Below are 16,890 nucleotides of genomic sequence, written 5' to 3'. Positions count from 1 at the left end.
GCCCCGCCTCCAGCCCGCGTGGTCGCGCCGGACACCCCTCCCAGAGCGGGGCGCGTTGGTTCGGCCCGAACGGACGAGAGGGGAGAAGAACAGGCCTGTTTTTCGGTGGTTGCTTTGCAACCCGCCCGAGCCGAATCGATCCATCGCATTTATTGATTTTTTTATCGTATTGATTGAGCGCTTGCTGTGTGCTGAGCGCCTGGGAAGCCCAAGTGGGCGGGAGCAGGGTGCAAGTTGGTTCGGCCCGAACGGACGAGAGGGGAGAAGAACAGGCCTGTTTTTCGGTGGTTGCTTTGCCACCCGCCCGAGCCGAATCGATCCATCGCATTTATTTATTTTTTTATCGTATTGATTGAGCGCTTGCTGTGTGCTGAGCGCCTGGGAAGTACAAGTGGGCGGGAGCAGGGTGCAAGTTGGTTCGGCCCGAACGGACGAGAGTGGAGAGGAGCAGGCCTGTTTTTTGGTGGTTACTTTGCCACCCACCCGAGGCGAATCGATCCATCGTATTTATTGATTTTTTAATCGTATTTACTGAGCGCTTGCTGTGTGCTGAGGGCCTGGGAAGCCCAAGTGGGCGGGAGCAGGGTGCAAGTTGGTTCGGCCCGAACGGACGAGAGTGGAGAGGAGCAGGCCTGTTTTTTGGTGGTTACTTTGCCACCCACCCGAGGCGAATCGATCCATCGTATTTATTGATTTTTTAAATCGTATTTATTGAGCGCTTGCTGTGTGCTGAGCGCCTGGGAAGTCCAAGTGGGCGGGAGCGGAGTGCGCGTTGGATCGGCCCGAACGGACGAGAGTGGAGAAGAACAGGCCTGTTTTTCGGTGGTTGCTTTGCCACCCACCCGAGGCGAATCGATCCATCGTATTTATTGATTTTTTATCGTATTTATTGAGCGCTCGCTGTGTGCTAAGCGCCTGGGAAGCTCAAGTGGGCGGGAGCGGAGTGCGCGTTGGTTCGGCCCGAACGGACGAGAGTGGAGAAGAACAGGCCTGTTTTTCGGTGGTTATTGTACCACCCACCCGAGCCGAATCGATCCATCGCATTTATTGATTTTTTATCGTATTGATTGAGCGCTTGCTGTGTGCTGAGCGCCTGGGAAGCTCAAGTGGGCGGGAGCAGAGGAGTGCGCGTTGGTTCGGCCCGAACGGACGAGAGTGGAGAAGAACAGGCCTGTTTTTCGGTGGTTATTGTACCACCCACCCGAGCCGAATCGATCCATCGCATTTATTGATTTTTTATCGTATTGATTGAGCGCTTGCTGTGTGCTGAGCGCCTGGGAAGCCCAAGTGGGCGGGAGCGGAGTGCGCGTTGGTTCGGCCCGAACGGCGAGGGACCAGAGTGGAGAAGAACAGGCCTGTTTTTTGGTGGTTATTGTACTACCCGCCCGAGCCGAATCGATCCATCGCATTTATTGATTTTTTAATCGTATTTACTGAGCGCTTGCTGTGTGCTGAGCGCCTGGGAAGTATAAGTGGGCGGGAGCAGGGTGCAAGTTGGTTCGGCCCGAACGGACGAGAGTGGAGAGGAGCAGGCCTGTTTTTTGGTGGTTACTTTGCCACCCACCCGAGGCGAATCGATCCATCGTATTTATTGATTTTTTTATCGTATTGATTGAGCGCTTGATGTGTGCTGAGCGCCTGAGAAGTCCAAGTGGGCGGGAGCAGAGTGGGAGCCAACGATTGCGTGACCTTTGACCCTCCCGCCACTCATTCAGGCGTCTTGATCGGGCGCCTACTAGGTGCAGGGCACTGGGCTAAGCGCCATGATCGAGGTGGTGGCCGCGCTGAGCCGGGGCCCGGTGTTCCTGGCTGGGGAGGCGCTGGAGTGTGTCGTCACTGTCACCAACCCCCTGGCCCCGACGGCCACCTCGGCCTCCAGGTACGACGACACATCGTCATCATCATCATCATCATCGTCAATCGTATTTATTGAGCGCTTACTGTGTGCAGAGCACTGGACTAAGCGCTTGGGAAGTACAAGTTGGTAACATATAGAGACAGTCCCTACCCAACAGCGGGCTCACAGTCTAAAAGTGCTGACGTTTATTAAGCGCTCACTATGTGCCGAGCACTGTTCTAAGCGCCGGGGAGGTGACAAGGTGATCAGGTTGCCCCACGGGGGGCTCGCAGTCTTCATCCCCGTTTGACAGAGGAGGGAAGTGAGGCGGAGCCGGGGTTTAGATAACAATAATAACGGCATTTATGGAGCGCTTACTATGTGCAGAGCACTGCTCTAAGCGCCGGGGAGGTGACAAGGTGATCAGGTTGCCCCATGGGGGGCTCGCAGTCTTCATCCCCATTTTACAGAGGAGGGAACTGAGGCCCAGAGAAGGGAAGTGACTTGCCCAAAGTCACACAACTGACAAGGGGCGGAGCTGGGATTTAATAATAATGGCATTTATGAAGCGCTTACTATGTGCAGAGCACTGCTCTAAGCGCCAGGGAGGTGACAAGGTGATCAGGTTGCCCCACGGGGGGCTCGCAGTCTTCATCCCCGTTTTACAGAGGAGGGAACTGAGGCCCAGAGAAGGGAAGTGGCTTGCCCAAAGTCACACACCTGACAAGTGGCGGAGCCGGGATTTGAACCCATGACCTCCGACTCCAAAGCCCGGGCTCCTTCCACTGAGCCACGTCGCTTCTCAGATCCGATTATCAGATAATAATGATAGTGGCATTTATTAAGCGCTTACTATGTGCCAAGCACTGTTCTAAGCGCCGGGGAGGTGACAGGGTGATCAGGTTGCCCCACGGGGGGCTCGCAGTCTTCATCCCCGTTTGACAGAGGAGGGAACTGAGGCCCAGGGAAGGGAAGTGAGGCGGAGCCGGGATTTAGATAACAATAATAATGGCATTTATGAAGCGCATACTATGTGCAAAGCACTGTTCTAAACGCCGGGGAGGTGACAAGGTGATCAGGTTGCCCCACGGGGGGCTCGCAGTCTGCATCCCCGTTTTACAGAGGAGGGAACTGAGGCCCAGAGAAGGGAAGTGACTTGCCCAAAGCCACACAGTTGACAAGGGGTGGAGCCGGGATTTAGATAACAATAATAATGAATAATAATAATAATAATTAATAACAATAATGAAGCGCTTACTATGTGCAAAGCACAGTTCTAAGCGCTGGGGAGGTGACAGGGTGATCAGGTTGCCCCACGGGGGGCTCGCAGTCTTCATCCCCGTTTTACAGAGGAGGGAACTGAGGCCCAGAGAAGGGAAGTGACTTGCCCAAAGTCACACAGCTGACAAGGGGCGGAGCCGGGATTTAGATAACAATAATAATGGCATTTATGAAGCGCTTACTATGTGCAGAGCACTAGTCTAAGCACTGCAGAGGTGACAAGGTGATCAGGTTGCCCCACGGGGGGCTCGCATTCTTCATCCCCGTTTGACAGAGGGAGGGAACTGAGGCCCAGAGAAGGGAAGTGATTTGCCCAAAGTCACACAGCTGACAATTGGCGGAGTAGGGATTTGAACCCGTGACCTCCGACTCCAAAGCCTGGGCTCTTTCCACTGAGCCACGTTGCTTCTCAGATAATAATAATAATGGCATTTATTAAGCGCTTACTATGTGCAAAGCACTGCCCTAAGCGCCGGGGAGGTGACAAGGTGATCAGGTTGCCCCACGGGGGGCTCGCAGTCTTCATCCCCGTTTGACAGAGGAGGGAACTGAGGCCCAGAGAAGGGAAGTGACTTGCCCAAAGTCACACAGCTGACAAGGGGCGGAGCCGGGATTTAGATAACAATAATAATGAATCATAATAATAATAATTAATAACAATAATGAAGCACTTACTATGTGCAAAGCACAGTTCTAAGCGCTGGGGAGGTGACAAGGTGATCAGGTTGCCCCACGGGGGGCTCGCAGTCTTCATCCCCGTTTTACAGAGGAGGGAACTGAGGCCCAGAGAAGGGAAGTGACTTGCCCAAAGTCACACAGCTGGCAAGTGGCGGAGCCGGGATTTGAACCCATGACCTCCGACTCCAAAGCCCGGGCTCTTTCCACTGAGCCATGTTGCTTCTCAGATTCTATTATCAGATAATAATAATAATGGCATTTATTAAGCGCTTACTGTGTGCAGAGCACTGCGCTAAGCGCCAGGGAGGTGACAAGGTGATCAGGTTGCCCCACGGGGGGCTCGCAGTCTTCATCCCCGTTTGACAGAGGAGGGAACTGAGGCCCAGGGAAGGGAAGTGAGGCGGAGCCGGGATTTAGATAACAATAATAATGGCATTTATGGAGCGCTTACTATGTGCAGAGCACTGCTGTAAGCTCCGGGGAGGTGACAGGGTGATCAGGTTGCCCCACGGGGGTCTCGCAGTCTTCATCCCCGTTTTACAGAGGAGGAAACTGAGGCCCAGAGAAGGGAAGTGACTTGCCCAAAGTCACACAGTGGCAAGTGGCGGAGCCGGGATTTGAACCCATGACCTCCGACTCCAAAGCCCGGGCTCTTTCCACTGAGCCATGTTGCTTCTCAGATAATAATGATAATGGCATTTATTAAGCGCTTACTATGTGCAAAGCACAGTTCTAAGCGCTGGGGAGGTGACAGGGTGATCAGGTTGCCCCATGGCGGGCTCGCAGTCTTCATCCCCGTTTGACAGAGGGAGGGAACTGAGGCCCAGAGAAGGGAAGTGACTTGCCCAAAGTCACCCAGCTGGCAAGTGGAGGAGCCGGGATTTGAACCCATGACCTCCGACTCCAAAGCCCGGGCTCCTTCCGCTGAGCCACGTTGCTTCTCAGATCCTATTATCAGATAATAATAATAATGGCATTTATTAAGCGCTTACTATGTGCCAAGCACTGTTCTAAGTGCCGGGGAGGTGACAGGGTGATCAGGTTGCCCCACGGGGGGCTCGCAGTCTTCATCCCCGTTTGACAGAGGAGGGAACTGAGGCCCAGAGAAGGGAAGTGAAGCGGAGCCAGGATTTAGATACCAATAATAATGGCATTTATGAAGCGCTTACTATGTGCCAAGCACTGTTCTAAGCGCCAGGGAGGTGACAGGGTAATCAGGTTGCCCCACGGGGGGCTCACAGCCTTAATCCCCATTTTACAGATGAGGTAACTGAGGCCTAGTGAAGTGACTTGCCCAAAGTCACACAGCTGACAAGTGGCGGAGCCGGGATTTGAACCCGTGACCTCCGACTCCAAAGCCCGGGCTCTTTCCACTGAGCCACGTTGCTTCTCAGATCCTATTATCAGATAATAATAATAATGGCATTTATTAAGCGCTTACTATGTGCAGAGCACTGTTCTAAGCGCCGGGGAGGTGACAAGGTGATCAGGTGGTCCCACGGGGGGCTCTTAGCCTTTAATCCCCGTTTTACAGAGGAGGGAACTGAGGCCCAGAGAAGGGAAGTGACTTGCCCAAAGTCACCCAGCTGACAAGTGGCGGAGCCGGGATTTGAACCCATGACCTCCGACTCCAAAGCCCGGGCTTCTTCCGCTGAGCCACGTTGCTTCTCAGATCCTATTATCAGATAATAATAATAATGGCATTTATTAAGCTCTTACTATGTGCAGAGCACTGTTCTAAGCGCTGGGGAGGTGACTAGGTGATCAGGTTGCCCCACGGGGGGCTCGCAGTCTTCATCCCCGTTTGACAGGGAGGGAACTGAGGCCCAGGAGCCACGTTGCTTCTCAGATCCTATTATCAGATAATAATAATAATGGCATTTATTAAGCGCTTACTATGTGCAGAGCACTGTTCTAAGCACCGGGGAGGTGACTAGGTGATCAGGTTGCCCCACGGGGGGCTCGCAGTCTTCATCCCCGTTTGACAGAGGGAGGGAACTGAGGCCCAGAGAAGGGAAGTGACTTGCCCAAAGTCACCCAGCTGACAAGGGGTGGAGCCGGGATTTAGATAACAATAATAATGAATAATAATAATAACAATAATGAAGCGCTTACTATGTGCAAAGCACAGTTCTAAGCGCTGGGGAGGTGACAAGGTGATCAGGTTGCCCCATGGGGAGCTCGCAGTCTTCGTCCCCGTTTGACAGAGGAGGGAACTGAGGCCCAGAGAAGGGAAGTGACTTGCCCAAAGTCACACAGCTGGCAAGTGGCGGAGCCGGGATTTGAACCCATGACCTCTGACTCCAAAGCCCGGGCTCTTTCCACTGAGCCACGTTGCTTCTCAGATTCTATTATCAGATAATAATAATAATGGCATTTATTAAGCGCTTACTGTGTGCAGAGCACTGCGCTAAGCGCCAGGGAGGTGACAAGGTGATCAGGTTGCCCCACGGGGGGCTCGCAGTCTTCATCCCCGTTTGACAGAGGAGGGAACTGAGGCCCAGGGAAGGGAAGTGAGGCGGAGCCGGGATTTAGATAACAACAATAATGGCATTTATGGAGCGCTTACTATGTGCAGAGCACTGCTGTAAGCTCCGGGGAGGTGACAGGGTGATCAGGTTGCCCCACGGGGGGCTCGCAGTCGTCATCCCCGTTTTACAGAGGAGGAAACTGAGGCCCAGAGAAGGGAAGTGACTTGCCCAAAGTCACACAGTGGCAAGTGGCGGAGCCGGGATTTGAACCCATGACCTCCGACTCCAAAGCCCGGGCTCTTTCCACTGAGCCACGTTGCTTCTCAGATAATAATAATAATAATGGCATTTATTAAGCGCTTACTATGTGCAAAGCACTGTTCTAAGTGCTGGGGAGGTTACAAGGTAATCAGGTTGTCCCACGGGGGGCTCACAGCCTTAATCCCCATTTTACAGATGAGGTAACTGAGGCCTAGTGAAGTGACTTGCCCAAAGTCACACAGCTGACAAGTGGCAGAGCCAGGATTTGAACCCATGCCCTCCAACTCCAAAGCCCGGGCTCTTTCCACTGAGCCACAGTGCTTCTCAGATAATAATAATAATGACATTTATTAAGCGCTTACTATGTGCAAAGCACCATTCTAAGCACTGGGGAGGTGACAAGGAGATCAGGTTGTCCCACGGGGGGCTCACAGCTTTAATCCCCATTTTACAGATGAGGTAACTGAGGCCCAGAGAAGTGAAGTGACTTGCCCAAAGTCACACAGCTGACAATTGGCGGAGCCGGGATTTGAACCCATGACCTCCGACTCCAAAGCCGGGGGCTCTTTCCACTGAGCCACGCTGCTTCTCTAATGTCTGCCTGTCTGCCTCCCCCTCTAAACTGAGCCAGATAGTAACTCTGAAATAAATTCTATTTATTCCGACGGCATCGACACCCGTCTACTTGTTTTGGCTCGTTGGCCGTCTCCCCCTTCTAGACTGTGAGCCCGTCGGCGGGTAGGGACCGTCTCTGTTGCCGAAGCGCCCGGTCCAGTGCTCTGCATATAGTAAGCGCTCAATCCGTACGACTGAGTGAATGAATGGGGAGAAGCCAACAGCCAACCCGGATTGCTGTTTCCCACAGAGGAGGGAGAGACATCCCGGGTGATGGTGGGACATCGTGACCGGCCCGTAACTCCTTAGTTTCCAGTACGGCTTCGGACCCTTGGCCGAATGTGGTCTGCCGGCGTGCTGTAGGCCTCACCCTCCAAGCCGACCAGAGACAGAGGAGGAGGAGGAGTGTGAATTGAGGGATTCCCGGGCGGCCTCGTTTGATGCTACTCATTCATTCAGTCAGTCGTATTTAGTGAGCGCTTATTGTGTGCAGAGCACTGTACCAAGCGCTTGGGAAGTACAGGTTGGCAACGTATAGAGACGGTCCCTACCCAACAACGGGCTCACAGCCTAGTGTCAGACGTTGTGATAAGCGCCGGGGTAGGGTTTAATGAGGTCGGGCACCCCTCTGACTGCCTCTATCCCTGCCCACTCCTCTTTGTCTGTGACTTTCCCCCCCGGACCGCCCTCCAGCGAGGCCTTGGCCTGGGCCAGTGCTCAGATCCACTGCCAGTTCCACGCCAGCGAGAGTCGTGTGGCGTTGCCTCCACCGGATGCCAGTCAGCCAGATGTCCAGCCCGAGAGCCAGACTGTGTTCCTGCCACACCGAGGTGGGAATCGAGCCGACTCCGGGGGACAGGCTCAAACCGGACAACGTTTTTAGTGTCGGGGCCGGGGCAGCGGGGGAATCAGACTGTGTCCTCCGGGTGGGGGTGGGTTTTATGAGTAGCTCCAAAGCGCTTAGTACAGTGCTGTGCACACAGTAAGCGCTCAATAAGTACAACTGAACGAATGAAAGAAACAGGGCCGGGGGCTAACAAGCAGGATCCGAAAGGGTGAAGGTGGGGCGTTCAGGCAATGTCCCTGCTGCTCTGGGGTTCGGTTCCCAGTCCGGCAACTGGCCACCGGGGTGCCCAGTGGTCGGATCGACTCACGGGGCACAGGTTTGGGGGTCCAAGAAGGTTTAGGGACCCTGAAATGGGGACTAACTTATATCTGCCCCAGGGCTTAGAACACATAGTTAAGCGCTCAACAAATATACTCATAAAAAATTCAGTTCAGCTCACTCACACCTTATTTCGATGGGAAGTCCGGGGAGGCTTGCCTTGGGGCTCCAAACCGGCTGGCCTACACTTCTCTTCTCCAGGTGAACGGGGTCAGTGTATTCTTTCCACCCCTCCGAAGATCTTATTCTGTGACCTGCGACTCGATCCTGGGGAGTCCAAGTCCTGTGAGTGATCTCTCTAATCTTTAATGACGCCAATCTTCCTCCATTACCTCGGTGTGTCTCCCCCCACTCCACCCACTCTCCGTGACCTCAGTTCTTCCCTTCTCCTATTCAAGTGACCCCTGAGACCCCTGTCCTTTCTGCTGAGAGCCAGCCCCGGGCCAGATTTTAAAGTCGGGAGATACACCTTGGGGTCCTCGGTTCCCCCAGCCGACCTGATCCCTCCCTCCCTTTCCAGATTCCTACAGTGAAGTCCTTCCGGTGGACGGGCCACCTTCGTTCCGGGGTCAGTCAGTCAAGTATGTCTACAAGCTGACCATCGGCTGTCAGAGGGTCAACAGCCCCATCACCTTGCTTAGGGTCCCGCTGAGGGTGCTAGTGCTGACTGGTGAGGGAGGCTGTGTGGGGTGAGGGGAAATCCGGAGAGACCAGGAGGTGGGATGGGACGGGATGGAGGGGGCTGGAGGATGGAAGCTCTGATTCAGCGCGATGCAGAGGGATATGGAAGTGCGTGTTGGGGGGCGGGGAGCCTCTGTAAGTGAATCGAGGTTGGATGATTGGACCTTGACCCCCCAAATCCCCATATCCCCATACGCACACCGTATTCTTTTCTCCCTCCTTTCCCCGCCCCCATGTATCCAGGCCTGCAGGATGCCTGCTTTCCCCAGGATGAGGCAGTGGCCCCCTCCAGCCCATTCCTGGAGGAGGAGGAAGGCAGAAGGAAGGATTCACAACTGGCAGAGCTGGCAGGAGAACTTCTCATGGCTGCCACATCCCGCCGCAACCTGCGTGAGCACCGCCCCCCACCCCAGCGTTCCCTCCTCAAAAGCATAGCGGGTGTCCCTGACTGTAGCCCCCGGCCCCACGGCTGACCTCCAAGCCGCTCCTCCTGTCCCCGTGTAGCCTGAGAGCCCTTCCCTTCGCAACCCCGCTGAATCCCCTCCCTGGGAATCTCAATTCACCCCTCCTACGGCCTGCACGAACAGCACTCCAGGGGCCCCCGGCCCCATCCTAATTCACCCAAAATTTCAGCCAGGGAACTGCAGTCGCCACAGACTTCCCTCACTCCCCTTCCCCTGTCTAACCCTCACCCTTTCTGGGTCTTTTGGGTTTGGTAGGGGGAGGCCCCTCAGCTCACCAGTCCTCTAGAATCCTAACTGGCCCACCCCCGACTTCTCCCAGAGTTGTACAATATCAGCGACGGCCAGGGGAAGGTCGGGACGTTTTGCATCTTCAAATCCGTGTACAGACTCGGGGAAGACATAGTGGGGACGCTGAGCCTGGAGGAGGGGGCTGTCGCCTGTCTGCAGGTGAGGGGGAGCAGGGTCTAAAGGCTGGTAGGTCGGGGGCGGGTGTTGACGTTGGGGCCGGTCACCCGTCGGCCCTCCGTCCTGCCGTCGGGGAGGGGATGATCTCAAATGGGGAGGGCGGGAATGGAAAGCTCCCCGTCTCTTCCCCTCACGTCTCTCCCTCCCAGTTCTCGGTGAGCTTGCAGACGGAGGAGAGTGTGCAGCCTGAGTACCAGAGGCGCCGGGGGAGCGGAGGCCCACCTCCTGTGTCTCACGTGACTCACGCCCGGCACCAGGAGTCCTGCCTGCACACAGCCAGGACTAGTTTCTGCCTTCCTATCCCACTCAGTTCCACGCCCGGCTTCCGCACTGCTATCGGTGAGCGCCACCCCCCCCGCCCCGCCGTGAACCTCACGGCTGCCCAGACGGACTTCTCTTTAATCCCTGAACTGCCGACCGCCCCCTCCTTCCCCCAGTGTTAGTTTCCGGGAGCCAGAATGCCCAAGGGGGAGACCCCTTCCCTCCCCCCCCGAAATGTTGGGGAACGGCTCCGGGGACCGTTTGGCTGAGGGTGGCCCTGACACACACTCCCCAGCAGACCGGCTTTCCCAGACTCTCTGGACGACGCCCTCTCTAGCTTTTGCCCCCTGGCTACCTCGTGGATCCAAACTGGCCCTTTCTGGCCCGACAGTCCCACGTCCTCTCCTGTTGTTTGACGTGGGCTTCCCCTGCCCGCTGGTCGTTTCTCTCCCCATCCCACCCCCTGACGTGCTGTTTGTCCCACGCCTTCTCCCGCAGTGTCCCTCCGGTGGCGGCTCCACTTTGAATTTGTGACTGCACGGGAGCCGGGTTTGGTTTTGCTCCCCCCGACAGAGTGGCCTGAATCCGGGACTTGGACGGGACCAGAGCAGGTGCCCGTGGACACCTTCAGCTGGGACCTGCCCATTAAGGTGCTGCCCACCAGCCCTGCCCAGGCCTCTTACGCTGCCCCAGGCCCCAGCACCAGCACCGTCACCATCTGAGAACCCTCCCTCGACCCGACCCTCGAGCTGCGACAGGACATCGGCCTCTGCTCCAACCCTCGGAGCTTGGGGGATTCGGACCGGGATGGGTGCCCGCGGTGACTTGGACGGGAGGCCGCTGAGGTGGTGGGGGACAGGCGCCCGAGAGGTCCTGGCAGCCCTGACGACTGGAGACGTTGTACAGAGTCGTTAACTTATTTATTAGAATAAAGTCGCAGCTGCTAGTGGTTTCCCCGAAGGCGGTGGCAGCGGCAGTAGTTGTGGCCAGGCTAGGCAGTTGGGCGGAGGGGCCGGTCAGTAGGGTCCCGCGGGGCTGAGGGAATCCCTGGCCCAGAGGTGCTGGCAGAGCCCCACTCGGGGTTAGGGGGCCCCCCGCTGCAGGGCAGTCGGGGATCGGTTTTCTGTACCAGGGTGATCCGGCAGGTCCCGGGGTCCCGCCGCACCTCGCAGTTGCCTGGAAAGTCGATGAGGTGCTGGGAGCTGGGGGGACCGAGGGGAAAGGTGAACGTTTTGGGGCCCCTCCCACCTCCGAGCCCCTTGGCTACCTCGTGGATCCAAACTGGCCCTTTCTGGCCTCAGCCCTCCCCCTCCTTCATGACCTTCGATTACTTGCACCGACAGCCCTGGTCCCTCTCTCCTTCTTGCCCCACAGCCATTCTTCCCCCTTCCCCTCCCTCCCGCTGTGTTCCTGGAGGCTTCCTGGCCCTCCCGGGTCTCAGCAGAGCTTCCTCACCCCGGCTGAGAACAGCGTGACCCAAGAGGCCGGCGCGTGGGGTTTAGGAGACGTGGGTTCTCGTCTCGACTCCTCCGCTTGCCTTGGGCAAGTCCCAACCTCTCTGGGCCTCAGTTTCCTCATCTGTAAAATGAGACAATCCCTTGTCTCCCCTTTTAGACCTCGAGCCCCATGGGGGACATGGACCGTCTCCAAACTGATTGTATCGTTTCTAGCTCAGCACTTGGCACGGTGCGTGGCCCTTGGTGGGCACCGAATGGGTATACCACTATCATTATTTCCCCTCACATGATACCGCAGCCCCTGATCATCCTTGCTCATCCCTGATCCTCAGTGTCACAGCGGTCCCCAGTCCCTTCACCTCCATCCCGTCCCCCTTACACGACACGAGAGCTCCCGGTCCCTCCGCCTCGGTCACTGCCTAGTCGCTGGTTACTCACGTATCGCAGCAGCCCACGCCGACGGGATGCAGACAGGTGCAGTGGAAACAGTCGGGGCGGAGCCAAGACTCTCCCAGGGTGAAGCGCTTCCCCTCGTGGTGGCAGGGGGCTGGGAGACAAGATGAGGGGCAAGACGGGATTAGGAGCTGGCCTCAGAATGGGTCTCCTCCACGCCCCTCCCTCCTGGTTCTGCCCCTGCCCGGGTTCCAGTGGCAGGAGAAACGGTTTGAACCGTGAGCTTTGCCGGCCACAGAAAGGAGCGGGTGAGAAGGAGCTGACTTCCTTCGCAGCCCTCCCTCCGTCCCAACCCTTTGACCGTCGATTCGGTAATGTTGGGTCTGAGGCCTTCAGTTCAGTCTGCTCCCCCTCTCCCTCTTTACCTTGAGCTTGGAAGTAGCACTTGCAGCGTACTCCCTGGAGCTGGAGGAGGCAGAACGAAACCGCCAGGCAGACTCCCCATCGGGTTCTCTGGGACCCCCGGGCCCACCCGATTCCTTGCTTCCTTGAGGCCATTCCTGCGCTCATTCCTCTCCTCCTCACCCTGACCTTTCTGTTGGCTCCCCAGGTGCGTCTGCTCCTCCCGGTAGCTCTCCCTCTCAATCCCGGCTGCGAATCCCTGGGCCCACTGCTCCCTCCGGCTCCGATGTTTATAAAGTTAGGACCCTGGCCCCCCGCTGAGCTGAGCTGGAAAAGCTGTAACACCCGTTTCCTGATGTGAGGGGCATGAAAACAAGAGGTCCGGCTTTAACAAGCTGTGAGGAGCTGATTCATGTCCTGGGTCTGGCTCTGGAGGGGATCACCGGGTGGGGAGGTTGGGGGGGACAGGGGAAAGCTGGGGTGGGGGCGGGCAGGGGCTGAGCCCAGGCCAGGCATTCCCCTAAGCACAGGGGTCAAGATACAGGGGTAGGGGTCTGGGCTGATCCAGGGAGAAGGGAGGGAGCACTGCTTCCTGACCCCCCAGGAGCTGGGATCCTTGCCGGGACCGGAGGGAGGTGTTTCCTGGGCAGCCAACCCTGCGCCTGAGCCAAACCCAGAAACCTCATTAGAGCACCACTGCCAGGGACCTCAGGAGGAGGGGCCAGTACTGGCACGGGCACCAGGAAATTGGAAACAGATCACAGCTTCCCCAAGTCCAGAAGCGGATCCCCCTCCGCGGATCCCCGGAGACATTTCCCCTTCCCCCTCAGAGACAGATCCTCCTTCCTCCCGAGGAGGAAGCCTTCCCTGGCCTCGTAGAAGCGGGTCTAACCCGCTCGCTCCCCTCCCGACCCTGAGAGGGACAAGCCACTGTATTTGCGATCTCTGCTTTTGTGGGGTTTGGATCCGGGTGTGCTTAGGACTGGATGGTCGTGTCTGGCTGGGCAAACGTAATGGCAGGTTGAAAAAATGTCCCAGAGTCTCCTTATGGTTGAACTGCAGTAAGGGTCTCGGATTCCTTAGCCAGTTCACATTCGAGAGGTTTGCTACTGGTCCTTTTTAGTCGTAATTCAGAAGAGCGGGGCAGAAGAATGATAGGTTGGGATCATGTAGCTTCTTCCATCTTCCCCAGCAGTATCACTAGAGGAGACCTGCTTCTTTTCAAAATCTACCCCCCTCCACCTGCACCTCCAACCCCAACCCTTCAATCAACCAATCAACTGTATTTATTGAACACTTACTGTGTGCCGAGCACTGTACTAAGCGCTTGGGAAGTACAAGTTGGCAACATACAGAGATGGTCCCTACCCAACAGTGGGCTCACAGTCTAGAAGGGGGAGACAGAGAACAAAACCAAACATATTAACAAAATAAAATAAATAGAATAGATATGTACAAGGAAAATAAATAGAATAATAAATATGTACAAACATATATACATAAATACAGGTGCTGTGGGGAAGGGAAGGAGGTAAGGCGGGGGGGATGGAGAGGCCCCCTCATCAGGTCGCTTGCCCGCCTCCTTCCCTTCAACTGTTCACTCTCCAATGACTTCTTCACCGCTGCTTTCGAACGTGCCGTCACCCCATCCTAAATACACCCTCCCTTGATTCCATGGTTCCATTCCTCTCCAAACTCCTTGAATGAGGGGTCTTCACCTGCTGCCTCCACTTCCTCTCCTCCAATTCTCTCCTTGACCCCCTCCAATCTGGCTTCTGCCCCCTCTACTCCACCAAAACTGCCCTCTCAAAGGTCACCGATGATGTCCTTCTTGCCAGTTCCAACGGCCTCTACTCCACCCTAAAACTCCTCGACCGCTCGGCCACTCTCGACACTGCGGACTGCCCGCTTCTCCTGGAAACAATATCCGTCCTTGGCTTCGCTGACCCCACCCTCTCCGTGTTCTCCCATTTCTCTGGATGCTCGTTCTCAGTCTCTCTTGTGGGCTCCTCTGCCTCCCACCCCCTAACTGTAGGAGTCCCTCAAGGCTCGGTTCTGGGGTCCCTTCTATTCTCCACCTACTTGGGTGTCCTGCCAACACCTCAAACTTGAAATGTCCAAGACAGAACCCTTCATCTTCCCACCCTTCATCTTTGTACGTGTCTCCTACCGTGTGCTGGGAGCTCTTCCATTGATCCAAGCCTTCAGTTGACAATAGTCATCCTTGGGGATGGTAATTCTGCTCTTCCCTCTGCCTCCCCATCACTGACCTGCTTGGTTTCTGAATACTGCCCTGAAGCCCACAAAACTAGTAGGCGGTAGAGGGGAAAGAAATGAAAGGGCCTGAAACAGTTTCTGTCCATCAGGCCGGTGTAATGACACCAAGATAGCTCAGGAGAAACTTCAGAAGCTCCAGAAGTATAGGTCCTGTTAGGTTGGTACTTTGTGGTGTATTTCTCCTCTGAGGCCTGGTCCCAAAATAAAATAAAGCAGGAAAATCTGCTTCAAAAGCACGCTGCCCGATACTGTCATTTTCTGTAGGCGTATGTTCATTCATTCAATCATATTTATTGAGCACTTACTCTGTGCAGAGTACTGTACTATGCGTTTGGGAGAGTACAATATGCTAATAAACGGACACACTCCCTGCACACAGTGAGCTTACAGTCTATGAGGGAGTCAGACGTTAATATAAGTAAATAAATTACAGATACGTACATAAGTGTTGTAGGGCTAGGAGGTGGGTATGAATGAAGGGAGCAAGTCAGGGTGATGCGGAAAGGAGAGGGAGAAGTGGAAAGGAGGGCTGAGTCAGGGAAGGCCTCTTGGAGCTGTCCCTTCAATATGGCTTTGAAGGAGGAGAGAGTAAACGTCTGTTGGATTTGAGGAGGGAGGGCATTCCAGGCCAGAGACATGGGCGAGAGGTTGATGGTGAGATAGATGAGATTAAGGCACAGCAAGAGAGCGCTAGAAGAGTGAAGTGTGCGGACTGGGTTGTAGTAGGAGTGTAGTGAGTTGAGGTGGGGGGTGGAGGGCAAGGTGATTGAGTCTTTCAAGCCAATGGTGAGGCATTTTTGTTTGACGGTTATGTGGATGGGCAACCACTGGAGTTTCTTGAAGAGTGGGAAAACATGGCCTGCACATTTTTGTAGAAAAATGGTGTATATGTGCGTGGGGGGGGGGGGGGGAGGGGAGGTCTGACAGTGTGTGTTATCTGTATGTCTGTTCATGTACAGATAGTCTAATTGTCCCTGTTTTATGTATGCGGTGTTAGTGTGTGTGTCGGTGTGGGCGGGGGGTTGTCTTTTGTGTCAGAGTGGGTGTGCCTATGTAACGTTACTTTAAGTCACTGTGTGTGTGTGATGTCATTCTTAGTAGATTTGCAACTGTACCCCACTGTGGGGTGGGGTATTATCTTATTGTGCCTTTCTGTAAACTGTATGTTCTTATTTCCATAATATCAATTATTACCAAAGTCCTCATGTTCTAAAGACGATAGACATTACCAGTGCAGGAGAGCCAGCAATCCCTCTAGCCCTCTGCATGTCCCAGGAGAACCCTCCCAAGGATTGCTTTGGAGTGGGTTTTCCCTAGCACCTGGGATGAAATCCAAAGTGAAATATAGGGATGCAAGTACAACCAACCCCATCTCCCGGGCAATCCTACCTGAGGTGTGAGGAGACACACAGATGGACACTCAACAAAATGAACACCTCCTTGTGTTGGACACCACTATAACCATAATAACAATAATTACAAAACACAATAATTACGATATTTGTTAAACACTTACAATATGCTAAGAACTGTACCAAGTGCTGGGGTGGACACAAGCAAATCAGGCATGCCACAGGCCTCCCTCATTGAGAGAAAACTGCTCAACTTCCCCACCAGGATCTCCAGAACAACTTTCCACTAATCGGGCTAATCCTCGTCCCCCACTGCCTCAAGCTGAATGAAGTATACCGCAGACACCAGAAATTTGGGTACGTACGTTTACGGCGGTGGAGTCGGAGGAGAAAGGAGGCGAGGGCATCCCCTCCCTGCCTCAGATCTGCCAACTGTCTCCACTTATCCGAGTCTCGTCCCCCACCATGTCAGGGGGCGGGGGTCCAATGGCTCAGGTTGTGGAGTCTCCTTGTAAATAGCGAAAAAGCAGAGCCTGCCTAACCATTGCCTTTGCTCCAATTTAGCATTGGAGTCTGTGGCCCCCACAACCCCAGAGGAGAAAGACACTTCTTCGTTTTTGCTGAGATCCTCTGTTGTCCCACAAACACCTCCCTCCACAGCTCAACTTCCCCAGTCTCGGTATTCCTGGCATACGAACAATCACCTTAGATTTCTGATTCCACATTTGGTTACCCCAGATTCTGTCGCTGCTTCTTCCACATCCTGGGCGGCCCTTAACCTTTCCTTCCTATCCCCACCGACCGAGCTTCAGGTCTTGAGCAGTTTGTTC

General features: G+C 55.1%; 2 protein-coding genes across 2 annotated transcripts; one reads left to right on the top strand and one right to left on the bottom strand.

Moving 5' to 3' along the window:
- Nucleotides 1-64: 64 nt before the first annotated feature.
- Nucleotides 65-11,139, top strand: RGP1 (RGP1 homolog, RAB6A GEF complex partner 1). The gene is made up of 8 exons (XM_038742529.1): nt 65-1,879; nt 7,837-7,973; nt 8,510-8,593; nt 8,829-8,978; nt 9,233-9,379; nt 9,773-9,900; nt 10,068-10,257; nt 10,678-11,139. The coding sequence occupies exons 1-8, from the start codon at nt 1,764-1,766 to the stop codon at nt 10,899-10,901; spliced, it is 1,176 nt and encodes a 391-aa protein (XP_038598457.1). The 5' UTR covers nt 65-1,763; the 3' UTR covers nt 10,902-11,139.
- On the bottom strand, nt 11,093-12,614 carry LOC119922907 (microseminoprotein, prostate associated). The gene is made up of 3 exons (XM_038742530.1): nt 12,455-12,614; nt 12,075-12,183; nt 11,093-11,381 (listed from the first exon to the last, which is right to left on the bottom strand). Exons 1-3 carry the CDS (start codon nt 12,597-12,599, stop codon nt 11,171-11,173), a joined length of 465 nt encoding a protein of 154 aa, XP_038598458.1. The 5' UTR covers nt 12,600-12,614; the 3' UTR covers nt 11,093-11,170.
- Between the last annotated feature and the right edge of the window lie 4,276 nt (nt 12,615-16,890).

Source organism: Tachyglossus aculeatus, unplaced genomic scaffold (assembly GCF_015852505.1).
Source record: "Tachyglossus aculeatus isolate mTacAcu1 unplaced genomic scaffold, mTacAcu1.pri scaffold_12_arrow_ctg1, whole genome shotgun sequence".
In the NCBI taxonomy this organism is placed as follows: domain Eukaryota; kingdom Metazoa; phylum Chordata; class Mammalia; order Monotremata; family Tachyglossidae; genus Tachyglossus; species Tachyglossus aculeatus.
Note: the sequence above shows the minus strand (reverse complement) of the source record. Positions and strands in the feature narration are given on the sequence as shown.